General features: G+C 39.8%; 1 protein-coding gene across 1 annotated transcript; it reads right to left on the reverse strand.

Annotated features, from left to right (window-relative positions):
• Positions 1–7,817: 7,817 nt before the first annotated feature.
• psmd9 (proteasome 26S subunit, non-ATPase 9) lies at positions 7,818–15,439 on the reverse strand. The gene is made up of 6 exons (XM_022666884.2): positions 15,265–15,439; positions 14,006–14,108; positions 12,185–12,378; positions 8,406–8,507; positions 8,223–8,311; positions 7,818–8,106 (listed from the first exon to the last, which is right to left on the reverse strand). The coding sequence occupies exons 1-6, from the start codon at positions 15,388–15,390 to the stop codon at positions 8,079–8,081; spliced, it is 642 nt and encodes a 213-aa protein (XP_022522605.2). The 5' UTR covers positions 15,391–15,439; the 3' UTR covers positions 7,818–8,078.
• Positions 15,440–15,547: the final 108 nt, after the last annotated feature.

The following is a 15,547-nucleotide window of genomic DNA, read 5'->3' on the forward strand; positions in this document are numbered from 1 at the left end:
TGTTGCTATGATACGGCTGGGGGCGGATCACTAGAGGCGGTTTATTATGTAGACCCCGCCCACCTCCTCCTATCTGCCCACTTATACTACTGCATCTCAAAACATTAGAATAATTGAAAAGTTACTTTATTTCAGTATTTCAGTTCAAAATGTGAAACTCATATTTTATATAAATGTATTACACACAGAGTGATCTATTTTAAGTGTTTATTTATTTTATTTTTAATTATGACTTACAGCCAATGAAAAACCAAAAATCAGTGTCTCAGAAAATTAGAATATTATGTAAGGCCAATTGGTATTTTTGGCAGTGTGGGCAGTCTGCCAAGTCCTGCAGGAAAAAGAAAGCATCTTCATAAAGGTTGTCAGCAGAGAGAAGCATGAAGTGCTGTAAGATTTTCTGGGAAAACACTGCACTGACTTTGGACTTAATATAAAACAGTAGACAAACACCAGCACCAGCGTGATACGCATGAAGTAGTATCTAAAGAGAAAACATGGGCTTATATAAGTAAAGCCCTGCTAACCGCCAGAGGGAGCCCGCGAGAGAGTCCTCACTGAATAGGCGATAATTGAGTTAAACGGCTAAAAAGTCAAATAAAAAAATAGTGATTAATCACTTGTTCAGGATATTCATTTACTGTTAGAAAGTAGAATACCGTTTTTTTTTAAATACCTGTATCCCCCCCCCCCCCCTCCTCCTTTTTTAAACAAACGGTTTTGAAACAGATTCGGTAGCATTAGTGGTGCTGCTGACTGTGAGCAGGGTTGGTTTGTGAGCTGATGCTGGAGGAACAGTCAGGTCAGGTCAAAGCACGTAAAGGTTTATAAGTGGAGTTTAACATCTTTAAATATGATGTCTGCAGCACTGAAACGCTGCTCTCTGTATAGAAAACTAGTAATTTAATAATAAAAACTCATTCATTTTAGACTCAGTAGCGCCCTCTAGTGTCTGACAGACCCAGAACACATTCTAACATGGGAATTCTCCTCTCTAGAGCAGGGGTGAAAAATTAATTTAGTTTTGGAGGGCCAGGAACTTTAATCTCGTAATATTACAAATTGTAATATTACAACACGTAAGGTTAAAGTCGTAATATAATATTTTTAATATCACAAGAGTGAAGTCTCAATATTATGAGATTAAAATTGTAAGAGCATCTACCACCAGAGAGTCCTCAGGAGAGCTGCCTCCACCCTTTAAAGACTCTACCCACCCCCAGCATGGACTGCTCACACTTCTGCCGTGAGGCCGGAGGTACAGAATTGTTAAATGCAAAACCACCAGGCTAAAGAACTCCTTCTGAAAGCACTGAAGATACTGCGAGAACATTACGCTGGTAAAAGTAAGCCGAGAATCATTAACATGTACACATCGCTGACAAAGTTGCGCATGGAAGAAAAAGAGACTGTTACTGATTATCTGATAAGAGCAGAGAACATTATCACAGCGTTAAGAGAAACGGGGGAAACCCTCAGTGATGGACTTATCGTGGCCATGGTACTAGGCGGGCTACCAGATTCGTTTAAGCCGCTAGCGGTGCATGTGACACAGAATGAGGACAATTTCACGTTCGCCGACTTCAAGAGAAGGCTGCGAGTTTATGAAGATTACGAGAAAATGAAAACGAAAGAACAGAGTTCAGACAATGTGATGAAGACGTATGCAGGACAGGGCAAAGGACAAAGCAGACCAGAAAATGGAAGAAAAGATGACGATGCTGACATTACATGCTACAAGTGTGGAACAAAGGGGCACAGGGCGTGAAAATGCTACAGGCGAGTCTGGTGCGGCCATTGCAAGAATGCCACGCATGCAGAGTCCCTCTGCAAGAAAAAGCATGGGCCAGATAGCGCCAGGAAATTCCTGGAGGAGCAAAATGGAGCCAACGATTACCTCTTCATAGCCAACTACGTCCAGCGAGAGAGACCACTGGGCAACACGAAGAACGTGGGCGACTTCCCACATCATCAACGACATCAGCAAGTTCGAAAGCTTCGACCACTCGTTCCAGCCAAGCACCCATTCCGTGGAGTTAGCGGATGGAAGCAAGTGCAGCGGGATGGCACAACAGAGAGGAACCGCAGTGATTCACCTGCTGGACAGCAGGGGACAGCAACGCAGAGCGCAGATCCAGGATGCGCTCTACATGCCTACATACCCACACGACATTTTCTCGGTGTCGAGAGCAGTCAACGGAGGTACGACAGTGATCTTCGAGAATGGGGACAGTCGCATACTCACCAACGACGGTCTCAGGTTTGACATATATGAGAGTGATAACTTGTATTACTTACCTACTGTTGAGAATGATGTTGACCAATTGAAAGTATGTCATGATGTCCAGACCTGGCATCAGATTTTAGGTCATTGTAATTTTGAGGATGTGAAAAATGTACAAGGTGTGGTGAAGGGCATGGAGATTAAGGGAGGTTCATCTGAGTTGAATATGTCATGTGAGGTGTGCACACAAGGAAAATTCACACAGACACGAAATTGGGAACCAGATAGGAAAGCAAAAAGGGCCCTAGAGCTAGTAGTACACACAGACACTGTTAATCAAAAACAGGATCAGACACGAGACCTCTGCGCCTTACTCGCCCCACCAAAACGGCACAGCAGAAAGAGGTTGGAGAACACTCTATGAAATGAGCAGATGCCTATTGATTGAAAGCGGGTTACCTGATAACATGTGGAACTACGCTGTTCAGACCTCAGCATATGTGAGGAATAGGTGCTATATTAAGCGTACAAAGAAGACAGGAAATGTACCCAATCTGTCCAAATTGCAGAAATTCGGATCCATGTGTTTTGCTTACAAGCAAGAGAAAGGCAAAATGGAATCGCAATGTGATCAAGGGGTTTTCATTGGCTACGACAAAAACAGCCCGGCGTACTTAGTGTACTACCCAGACACAGAGAAGGTCCAAAAGCATAGGCTGGTGAAATTCACAACAAAGACGACAAACGAGAAAGGTACACAAACATCTCAGTCACAAACAGGTTATGGGGACATACATATCATGGTTGACAACACTGATGAGGGGGTTGATGAGAAACCTGAAAACGCACAAGGTCAGAGTGTTCAAACCGATGGTGTTGGTGCTTCGCCTGAAAAGACTGAACGTATCCAACCAGGTGAAGTCACCAGAAAGAACCCACCAAGAGCCAAAAGAAGACCGACTCACCTGCAGGACTATGACACAGGTGACACAGAGGACAATCTAAACACTTGCATAGACTTTTGTTACAGGGCAGTGTGCGACGTACCTCATACTTACCAGGATGCCATTGCATCAACCAAAGCAAAGCAGTGGAAAGCTGCCATGAGAGAGGAGATGCAATCTCTCGAGGACAACGAAGCCTTCACCTTGACCCAGTTGCCACCGGGCAAACAGACAGTGGGGGTTAGATGGGTTTATGCGCTGAAAATAGAAATTGATGGGTCTGACAAATACAAGGCAAGGTATGTAGCAAAAGGCTACAGTCAAAAAGATTACAGATTACAGCGAAACATTCTCACCCACAGCTGATATGACAAGTGTGAGGGTTGTGATGCAAAAAGCTGCCCAGGATAACTTAGTCTTACACCAGATGGATGTTAAGACAGCTTATTTGCATGCTCCAATTGATTATGAAATTTACATGGAGCAACCTGAGGGTTTTGAGAAGAAATCAGACGAGGGTGGGAAGCTAGTATGCAAGCTTCAGAAATCCATTTACGGATTAAAACAATCGGGGAGAAATTGGAATGCGATGCTGCACACATGCTTGGTTGAGAATGATTTCGTCCAAAATCCTGCTGACATATGTGTTTACACACGGGAAAGAATTAATGATAAAGTGATCCTATTAATTTGGGTTGATGATCTCATTATTGCTGCCAGCAATGAGAATGTGATGGAAAAGGTGAAGCGGATGCTCACTGAAAGGTTCAAAATGAACGACATGGGAAAACTGAAACATTTCCTAGGGATCGATTTTGAACAAACAGATGGTGTAATAACAATGTCACAAGAAAAATTTGTAAACAAGGTTCTACACAGATTTAGCATGCAGGACTGCAAGCCTAGGGAAACACCATGTGAACCTAAACTAGAATACATAGAAAATGCAGAGAAAATGAAAGAACAAAGAAAATACAGGGAAGCTGTAGGAAGCTTAATTTACTTGTCCACATGTACGAGACCAGACATTAGTTTTGTGATCAGTAAACTCTCCCAGCACTTTGCTGAACCAATTGTTGAGCACTGGAACACAGTCAAACACGTGTTCAGATACCTCAAAGGTACAATGGAAAAGAGATTGTACTTCAGGAGAAATGACACTGAAAAACTAGGCCTAAGAGTCTATAGTGATGCTGATTGGGCATCAGATTTGGCCGACAGACGAAGTACTTCAGGGTATTGTGCCAGTTTAAGTGAGGGTAGCTCTTTGATATCCTGGAAAACAAGAAAACAACCAACAGTGGCTTTATCAACATGTGAAGCAGGCCTTAGCATCAGCCATACAGGAAGGCATTTACCTAGAGCAACTGCTTAGTGGTATTGACAATTATCAGTATGCACAGACAAAGGTGTACGAAGACAACCAAGGTGCCATAGCATTGGCTAAGAACCCTGTAAACAGACAGAGGTGTAAGCATATTGACATTAAGTACCACTTCACAAGGGAAAATGTAAATAATGGAAGGTTTATTTTGGAGTATTGTCCTACTGAGCAAATGATTGCTGATGTTTTGACCAAGCCAGCTACTAAACTAAAATTGAGAAGCTTTGTAAGACACGTTTGGTAATTGAATGTAATGAGTTGTATTTTCTGGTTTAATGAATTGTTATTTTGTTTACTATGTGATGCAATGGAATAAGAGCGAGTGGGGGTGTTAAATATGATGTAACGCTCTTATTATGATAGGGAATATTATGCGTATATGGTTCAACAGCCAATCAATACACTTATGTGATACAGCGTGTGACGTAATGACGCATTGTGTGCATTCCAGTGGAGCATGTTCAAGAAGACGGTCATGCTCAAGTTCTACTCCGTGTTTATAATAAAGAAAAATAACTGAGAGACTCCGCTCCGCTTATTATTCGCCACGTAGGTTAAGTCTGAGCAAATAATTAGTTCGCTTTTAACACTTGGCGAAGAGCAAAGAAAGAATTTCATTGTACGAGAAAACTTATTTCTTACTTGAATTTTGTTACTATTTAATTTTATAATATTACAAAAAAATAAAGTCATAGTATTTTTAGGGAAATGTAGTTTTTGTGCTGCAGTTTAGGAACAGAGCAAGGAGGGAGGGAATGGAGCATATTCCGCTCATAATCTGTTACAGGGCTGATCATTATCAGTTATTTAAGTAATAATATATTTAAGGTTCATGCTATAACGTGTAATATTGGCACTGCTGTGATGCGGGCGAAGATCACTACAGCAGTGCCAATATTACATGTTACAGCACAAACCTCGAGTGTATTATTGCACTCCATAAAAAGTTCCATAGCTGCTCTGTTTGTAGCTGCGCTGTAAGCTCTGAATTATCGGCCATTTCAGTCAAAATTGTGGAAATCTAAGCTTACTGTAAATAAACAGAAGGCCTTTACTTACCCAAATAAACCGTTTTCAGGAGAGAAATCTGTGTAGATTAACATCCAGCACTCGTTTGACTGAAAAACAATGTCTATTTTTGGGAATTAAAGTTTTATTTACTTCTGCGCCCCCCAGAGACAAGACCTGAAAGAGAATTACAAGAGTCCACCTTACATTCAACTTAAAATACCCTTTATTTACTGGAAGATACATTTGGTTTGTAAGCGCTGCATCATTGTTAGGTTACCTGTATGTGGCGGAGTAATATATGGAGAGCTTTAGTTACATTGCATTGCATTACATTACATTACATTTGGCAGGCGCTTTTGTCCAAAGCGACTTACAATAGTCAAGTACAAAAGGAATAGAAGTTAAAGGTAAAATATTTTTTAGATAGGGCTTAAAGGAGGTCGAAGGGAAATAAGGGGATAGAGAAGTGAAGGAGGGGAAGAAGGAAATGAGGTTAGAAGTAGTTAGTGTGTTAGAGGTGTTAGGAGAGTAAGTGCTCTTTGAAGAGCTCTGTCTTCAGGAGTTTATTAAAGATAGTGAGAGATTCTCCTGATCTGGTAGTAGAAGGTAGTTAGTTAGAGGTGTTAGGAGAGTAAGTGCTCTTTGAAGAGCTCTGTCTTCAGGAGTTTATTAAAGATAGTGAGAGATTCTCCTGATCTGGTAGTAGAAGGTAGTTAGTTAGAGGTGTTAGGAGAGTAAGTGCTCTTTGAAGAGCTCTGTCTTCAGGAGTTTATTAAAGATAGTGAGAGATTCTCCTGATCTGGTAGTGGAAGGTAGTTTGTTCCACCATTGGGGAACTCTGTATGAGAACAGTCTGGATTGCTTTGTGTGAGTGTTTGGTAAAGCGAGGTGACGTTCATTGGAGGAGCGCAGCGGGCGGGAGGTGGCGTAAGCCTTCAGGAGTGAGTGCAGGTAGGAAGGAGCTGTTCTGTCATCACCTTGTAGGCGATAGTAAGAGTTTTGAATTTGATGCGAGCATCAACTGGTAGCCAGTGGAGCTCAATGAGCAGCGGGGTGACATGTGCCCGTTTTGGCTGGTTGAAGACCAGACGTGCTGCTGCATTCTGGATCATCTGGAGTGGTTTTACTACACAGGCCGGGAGGCCAGTTAGCAGGGCATTGCAGTAGTCGAGGTGTGAGATGACGACTGCTTGTACCAGAAGTTGGGTGGCCTGTTGGGTCAGAAACGGTGGAATTCTTCTGATGTTATAGAGCGCGAAGCGGCAGGACCGAGCAACTGAGGCCACATGGTGCGTGAAGGAGAGTTGGTCATCAACCATAACACCCAGGTTCCTATAGCAACCTTTGTCGGTGAGAGAGAGAGAGAGTCGATGCTTATTAGAAGTTGTGTTGAAAAGATGGTTTTGCTGGTATAACCAGAAGTTCAGTCTTTGTTACAGCGCATTACCCGCTGATATTGGCACCTCATAGCCAATCACATTGCAGGGCTGGAACTAACTGTGGTATCATTACATTTTTAACGTGCTGATTATTAATGCTCTAGTGTTTAGTTAGACAGTGTGCAGATGTTCCTGTGGTGGCATCGCTACCGGTAGCCTAGCCTTCGGCTTTCCCACCATGCTTTGCAGAGCTGTAAGCATTATGGTGGAACGGAAATTCAAATAAGATGTTGGTTAAAAAAAAGAAGAAAAAAAAAAGAATGATACACGGATTGCTAGGCAAGACAGGCTAATCTCAATTTGTCTGTGTTAATGTTACCTCTTAAAAGAAAACAGTAATTAATTTTTTTTGAAAAGCATTTACTGATAAGAATAGACTTTACACTTTTACACAATTAAAATGTGAAGCAGGCATGGTAAAAACATCAATATTATATCATTATTTTATCAACAGTCAGACAATTGTTTTGGCTGTTTTTCAGTATTTTTTCTTGTTCAATGTGAAATGTAGGCTGTACTTTTATATCAGTACAACATGTACAACATCATTCTGAGCACTCAGATGTATAATCACATATTCTTAATTTGATTTAAAAAATATATATATATAAAGTTATTTCCTATATTTCTTGAAATAAGTCTTGTGTTTTTTATTTTTTTATTTCATCACATCATCTCCCGTTAACTAACTAAAGCATGTGAGGTAAATGATAAACATTTTACTGTTCTCTTTAATATTTGACTTGAAAATATACTATATGAAATTTCACATTTCATATTATACACTGTAATTAAATGAAGAAAAAACTTATGCATTGAATGTTTATTAATATTTTATTGCAGTGGATGTAATCTCTACACAATACAGTTCCTCCAAATGAATGTTTAAGCCAGAAATGCAGAAATATGTGTTCAAAAAAATTAATGAATTTGAATATAAACCCATTTAGCCACATTGCGCTGAAAAATGCAGAATGTATGTCGTCACCCAGTGACAAAACAAAGTGCAGAGTTTGACCAGAAGATGACCCATGGTGAACCCTTTGGTCTGAATTCTCCTTCCCAATCAATCAGAGTCATCTGTGAAGAGGTACTATATTGCATCTGTTGATTAAAAAACAAAATTAAGTTATTAGTTACTTAATTACTTAACAAAAAATATTTAACAATTCTTATCACAATTATTTCCCTATTATACAGCCCTGAAAATTTTAACTTACCCCAGTAGACCCCTTCCAGACCAGCGCTGTGGAGTCAAGCCCAGATGAACTCTCTGCCCATTCCGGATCACTGCGATACTTACAGATTTCTAATAGGCACATGAGAAACATGAAAATAAACTTATTACATTTTTTTTTACTGTGAAATAGGTAATAATTCTTCAGCATGAACTGTTCTCATACCCCTTCACTGTGCTGAACCACAGAAGCAATGTTCTGCAGGTTTTGGAAGTTGCTTGTGTTGACTGATCCAAACTCAATAATCTCATCACCAATGTGTACGCCCTGAAAAAAGTGATAGTGTGAAGCATTTTAGTTCAAATCTGCAACAAAAAATAGAATAGAAAAGAGACTTATATTCTATAATATGCTAATAATGACAAATGCAACTTGTTAAACTACAATCATTTAATCAATAATAAATACTTTATTTTCTCTGTAATTTAGTAATTTCTAGTCACATTCCAAGCCACATTAATTAGGCCATAACAAAGAAAGGTAACACAAAGAGTATTAGGCTATGTTCACATTACAAGTCACAGTGTTCAAATTGTAAAAAAAAATTGGCCATCTTGATGGTTCACATTCGCAAATGTAAGGGATCTGTATCTGTGTGTAATTTGAACGAATTTGTCACCGAATCGCGCCACATGCACACATTCATACGTGTATAAATGCCGCCTTCTCCACAAACTACAAAAAAAACACATAGAGAAATGACTCATAGTTTTATAAAGGGAAATGGATGAGTTAGCAGCTCATATGTGGAGCATCTTTTGCTGGAGTGGAGAGTAAACAGCTGGTCTGAAGTTCATGCTCAGGTCGAGGAGGAAAAAAGACCAGGCGGTTTGCTTTTGCTGTTTTTTGCAGCTATAGCTGCACAGCTGCACCAACAGATGTGTGGGTACGAGAGAGAAGCACGTAGTGCATGCGTAAAAGCAAAATAAAGCATGAATTTAGATTTGACTGTTCACATTTATGATGCATGTCTATGGATCGGATACATATCCAATTTAGGACCACATATGAAAGTAACTCAAATCTGATTTGGAAAAATCTAATTTTGCACGTTCACACAGCCATGACAAAAACAGATTTGAGCCACACTGAACAAAAATCTATTTTGAGTCACTTCAGCCTGGTACCCTGCGTTCACACTGGAAAGCGACAAAGCGACAGGCGACCATTCATTTCCTATGGCAGGGCGCGATTTGTCGCCGCGACACACGAGAGGCGACAAAGCGACAGAGCGACAAGCGACACAGAGATGAATTTTTCTCAACTCTATGCAAATGAGTTATGACGCGGTGAAGCGACATTCTAACCCGAATGGCTCCTAGCTTTTCTTTGGACCAATCACAAACAAGGCGGTTCGACGTCCTCTGAATTTCTAGTTTCTTTCCCGGTTCTTTCTGTTGAACGGGGTGGACCCACATCAGTCTGTGGGAACGGCTGCGTTTCCAGCGCAGTTAAATCACAGAAACGCACAAGAGTCCAGCAAGTTTGGGAGTTATAGCTGGAGAATAAAGTGGCCAAGTGATTCCTTTTTTGTGCCTTTTTTCTTGTCGGAGGCTGGACCATGATAAACGCGGGTGTTGAGCTTGACACGCCCACAAGCGACAAACGCTGGGCGACACAAGCGACTCGTCGCGTTCCAGTGTGAACGCAGGGTTAGTCTCTCTTTAAATTGCATATAATCTAACAGTTAAACATGCTTGGAGACACTGCTAAATTTGCAAGAAAAATTTGGTGTCACTCCATGACTCCCGCAAATGTCCACAGGCAATGCCGGAGCCAGATCAAGGATAAAGTTCCGCCTTTTAGGAGAAACAGCCAATCAGCTTGTTGGTTTTGCAGAGCGCGGTGGGCTAGTAGGGAACTTTCTTAACCCTGGTCTCTGCCCTAAAATTGTATGTTTTCCACTGGATCCAACTGATCAGCTAATAAACCACACATTATAGCATTAAACATTATATATCAAGATACGTATTGTAATTATATATACACTACCGTTCAAAAGTTTGGGGTCACATTGAAACGTCCTTATTTTTGAAGGAAAAGCACTGTACTTTTCAATGAAGATAACTTTAAACTAGTCCTAACTTTAAACAAACACACTCTGTACATTGCTAATGTGGTAAATGACTATTCTAGCTGCAAATGTCTGGTTTTGGTGCAATATCTACATAGGTGTATAGAGGCCCATTTCCAGCAACTATCACTCCAGTGTTCTAATGGTACAATGTGTTTGCTCATTGGCTCAGAAGGCTAATTGATGATTAGAAAACCCTTGTGCAATCATGTTCACACACCTGAAAACAGTCTAGCTCATTACAGAAGCTACAAAACTGACCTTCCTTTGAGCAGATTGAGTTTCTGGAGCATCACATTTGTGGGGTCAATTAAACTCTCAAAATGGCCAGAAAAAGAGAACTTTCATCTGAAACTCGACAGTCTATTCTTGTTCTTAGAAATGAAGACTATTCCATGCGAGAAATTGCTAAGAAATTGAAGATTTCCTACAACGGTGTGTACTACTCCCTTCAGAGGACAGTACAAACAGGCTCTAACCAGAGTAGAAAAAGAAGTGGGAGGCCGCGTTGCACAACTAAGCAAGAAGATAAGTACATTAGAGTCTCTAGTTTGAGAAACAGACGCCTCACAGGTCCCCAACTGGCATCTTCATTAAATAGTACCCGCAAAACACCAGTGTCAACATCTACAGTGAAGAGGCGGCTGCGGGATTTTGGGCTTCAGGGCAGAGTGGCAAAGAAAAAGCCATATCTGAGACTGGCTAATAAAAGAAAAAGATTAAGATGGGCAAAAGAACACAGACATTGGACAGAGTAAGACTGGAAAAAAGTGTTGTGGACGGATGAATCCAAGTTTGAGGTGTTTGGATCACAAAGAAGAACGTTTGTGAGACGCAGAACAAATGAAAAGATGCTGGAAGAATGCCTGACGCCATCTGTTAAGCATGGTGGAGGTAATGTGATGGTCTGGGGTTGCTTTGGTGCTGGTAAGGTGGGAGATTTGTACAGGGTAAAAGGGATTCTGAATAAGGAAGGCTATCACTCCATTTTGCAACGCCATGCCATACCCAGTGGACAGCGCCTGATCGGAGCCAATTTCGTCCTACAACAGGACAATGACCCTAAACACACCTCCAAATTGTGCTAGAACTATTTACAGCAGAAGCAGGCAGCTGGTATTCTATTGGTAATGGAGTGGCCAGCGCAGTCACCAGATCTGAACCCCATTGAGCTGTTGTGGGAGCAGCTTGACCGTATGGTACGCCAGAAGTGCCCATCCAACCAATCCAACTTGTGGGAGCTGCTTCTAGAAGCGTGGGGTGCAATTTCTCCAGCTTACCTCAACAAATTAACAGCTAGAATGCCAAAGGTGTGCAATGCTGTAATTGCTGCAAATGGAGGATTCTTTGATGAAAGCAAAGTTTGATGTAAAAAAAATGTTATTTCAAATACAAATCATTATTTCTAACCTTGTCAATGTCTTGACTCTATTTTCTATTCATTTCACAACGTATGGTGGTGAATAAGTGTGACTTTTCATGGAAAACACAAAATTGTTTGAGTGACCCCAAACTTTTGAACGGTAGTGTGTATATATATATATATATATAGGTTTGATTTTTTTTTTCTCCCTTAATGATAAACACCCTCATTTAAAAATAGCATTTTGTGTTTACCTGTGTTGTCTTTGACTAATATTTAAATTAGTTTGATGTTCTGAAACATTTAAGTGTGACAAACATGCAAAAAATCAGGAAATCTGGAAGGGGGCAAACACTTTTGCACACCACTCTATAACTGTGGCTCTATAATAAGGAGATGATCCGTTCAGTCCTGTGGTGTCTCTGTTCGTGGCAGGGATGATTAATGGAGAATCTTGTATAAATATCAGCATTCTTTTTTTTTTAGCTGACAGGTGTTTATGCTCACCGCTTGATAAGCAGGGGAACCCTGAGTCACAGCGTCCACTCGAGCAAACGGGGGCGGCAGGGACGGCTCCTGCTCCATTCTCTCCGTCTGAGCTTCTGCCTGGTCCTGATCATGCTTAGCCTTCTCCCGAGCATGCAGCTTATGAAGAGCTTCCTCAATCTCCACCATGATAGCTTTGTGATCGTTCTGCAAACCTGTCAGTAAAACAGCACAGCAAAAAAAAAATAAAATAAAATTCACAGATTAACTCATGCAAAACTTCTGTTATTACGTATTTACTTTATAAGACCTGAAACTTAGAACACTATAAAGTATATATATTATTTAAGTACATTCAACTTCACTGAAACCTAGATTTAAAATACTTTTGCAAAGGTGTATATATGGTACCAGTCAAAAGTTTGGAAACAACTCTTCTCACTTCAGAGTTTTATTTCTTTTTACATTGTAAATTTAATATTGAAGACTATGTTAAAGCTATACAGGAACACATACAGAATTATTATATGTAAATGAAGAAAAGGTGTAAAACAAAATAGAAAAAAAAAATTATACTTTAGATTCTTCTAAGTAGCACATTTATCTTCAAGGACAGATCTGCACACTCTTGGTATTTTAACCTCAGTGTCTTCATGAGGGAGAGTCACCTGCAATAGTTTTTGCGTCTTGAAGGAGTTCCTGGAGGAGCTGAACAATAGTTGCTGCTTTTTGCATGCTCATCGCAAATAACCATCTCAGTTTTTCAGGTTTAGATTAGTAGTGTCAATCGATTAAAATATTTAATCTGATTAATCACAACAAATTCTGTGATTAACTGCGATTAATCGCATTTGTTTTTCTTCAGAAGTAAATTTTTACAGTGGATATTTAAATGTAAATTAAAGAATGAATGTACAAAATGTAAAATGCAATTATATATATATTAGTGGTGTCAATTAAAATAATACTTGTATGTTTGAGGGGAGATAAAATCAACGTAGGGTGCTGGAATAAAGAATGCATGATATGTTGGATTATACTAGTTTAGATCAGGAGATTGTGGAAGACTAACACTTTTTTTTTTACAGTTTACTTTGTAATTCCATGTGTCCCTTAATAGTTTTTACGTCTTTGATATCAATCTACCCTTAGGAGCAAGCTTGCAAAAATTAACCCAGACGTAAATCCAAACTGCCCCCATGTTTTGGGAATGCCCACAGTTGATGGAATTTTGGGTTTCTATCTTTGAGACATTTTCATATATCTGCAGCAGAGAAGTTGACTCATGTCCTGAAATTGTGATCTTTGGTGTGGCCCCAGATGAGGTGTCAGGGTCATCTGCCCAAGCTGATGCAATAGCATTTACATCTCTACTGGCCCATCTCCCAGTGTGCCCTTCCACACACAGTCAATGGGTAATGAACACAACATCCTTCTTAAAGTGGAAGAAAATGAAATAGTCAACTAGAGGATCTGTTTACAGATTTTACAAGGTGTGGCAGCCATTGTTGAATTATTTCCATTAAGAATTCCCTGCCAAAGACACTCGAGTACACCTAGGACTTACTTAAAACTCTTACCTATAACAATGTATTATTTATCATTTTTCTGTTATAATAACAATAATAATAAGTTGTTACTGAGAGGGTTGTTGGTAATGTTATTATCATTGGTAATGTCATGTTTATTATTTACTGTTGTTCTTTTTAGAGTATGTCTTGTTGAATATATAATGTTAGCATTAACTACAAAAACCCAACAAAAATAGTTTAATGTATATAATGTTAATCTACAGTGTGAAAAATAATGTGGTACTGTGTACCACAGTGTTTAGTTACCTACATGAGATACTGTGTCTTGCTGTTCGGATCTGGAACAAATCCACATCTGCACGAGGATAGCCCTCAACGTCAACTAGAGGAGCGTCCATTCCCACATCACCTTGCTGAAATGTGAACATTTGGAATGAAGGTTAAAATATGAAGTAAATTTCATAAAGTCACAAAGTCTACAAAACATAGCATTTTATTTACTTTTCAAAAAGACAAGTGCATGTATTTTATAGGTAATGTTACACAACAGCAACACGGTTTTGTTATTTCATTGGTTATTAGTCAACATCTCTGTTTTTTCCCCCATAAATATACAGTACCAGTCAAAAAGCTTCTAATTCACTGTTTTAATTTTATTTATTTTTCCCTGCATAGTAAATGAATACTGAAGTGATCCAGACTATGAAGGAACACATAAGGAATCATGTAGTAACTTAAAATGTTAATCAAACCAAAATACTCTGTGAAGCAAGTAATTAACTCTTGACGAGTTCAGCACAGCTGTTAACTGAAAGCTATTCCAGGTGACTTCCAGTCAAGATATGCAAAACTGTCATATTAGCAAAAGGTGCTACTTTAAAGAATGAATGACTTTACTATAAATCTACAATCAGAACATTGTAAAAATAATAAAAACCTCTGAATTTAAGTGTGTCCAAACCTTTCACTGGTAATGCATGAGATATGTCTGTGTGGTCATCTTTCCTGTGTGGTAAAGTGAGCTGTGTAAACTAGATAGTTAGCATCGTGCTAACAGAGCTCACTCACATGTAGACTGAAAAACAACAGGGGCTAGCTATGCTAACTAATACAGAATGCATAAGAGAGCATTATAGATAGATTATAGAAATAATGCAATAACTGACAAACCAACACAGCTAACCCAGCACAGCTAACCTAACAAAGCAAACACAGCACACCTACAACAGCACAGCTAACCTAACTAAAACAGCACAGCTACCCAAACACAGCTAACACAACACACCTAAAACAGCACAGCTACCCAAACACAGCAAACACAGCACACCTAAAACAGCATAGCTAACCTAACTAAAACAGCACAGCTACCCAAACACAGCTAACACAACACAACTAAAACAGCACAGCTTACCTAACGCAGCAAACACAACACAGCCGACCTAACTAACACATCTTACCCAGCACAGCTACTTTAACTAGATAGCTCTCAGCTAAAAGCGCGGCTAGCTGGTTAGCATGTTTATAAGGGATGTGTATATTAAACCCCGCAGTAGGATAAAGTAAACTCACGTCCTCCAGCACATCATAATAAGCTTTAATCTGCTCCTCTATCTCATCTTTCTTCTTAATCAGCCGCTGCACGTCCTCCACTGTAATCACAGCTTTATCATTGTTGTTTTCTTCTGTCATCTTCATGGCGGACTGAAACACAAACTACAACTATGGGGGCGCGATAGGGACAAACAGAGCGCGGTAGTGATTTCACGCCAGAGCTGGTTTACTGAGAGCCTGTCCGCTGCTCAGAAACTAAGAACCTCCGCTAGAGGGAGTCTGTGAGAGAGTCCAAAATTAC

Source organism: Astyanax mexicanus, chromosome 22, assembly GCF_023375975.1.
Source record: "Astyanax mexicanus isolate ESR-SI-001 chromosome 22, AstMex3_surface, whole genome shotgun sequence".
In the NCBI taxonomy this organism is placed as follows: Eukaryota; Metazoa; Chordata; class Actinopteri; order Characiformes; family Acestrorhamphidae; genus Astyanax; species Astyanax mexicanus.

Excerpts from the sequence above, each read along its gene's own strand:
- psmd9 (XM_022666884.2), bottom strand. The coding sequence starts at position 15,390 with ATGAAGATGACAGAAGAAAACAACAATGATAAAGCTGTGATTACAGTG. Across the intron at positions 8,508-12,184 it reads GTTCCCCTGCTTATCAAGCG|GGCGTACACATTGGTGATGA; the intron begins GTGAGCATAAAC and ends CACTTTTTTCAG. Across the intron at positions 8,312-8,405 it reads TGGTTCAGCACAGTGAAGGG|AAATCTGTAAGTATCGCAGT; the intron begins GTATGAGAACAG and ends TGTGCCTATTAG.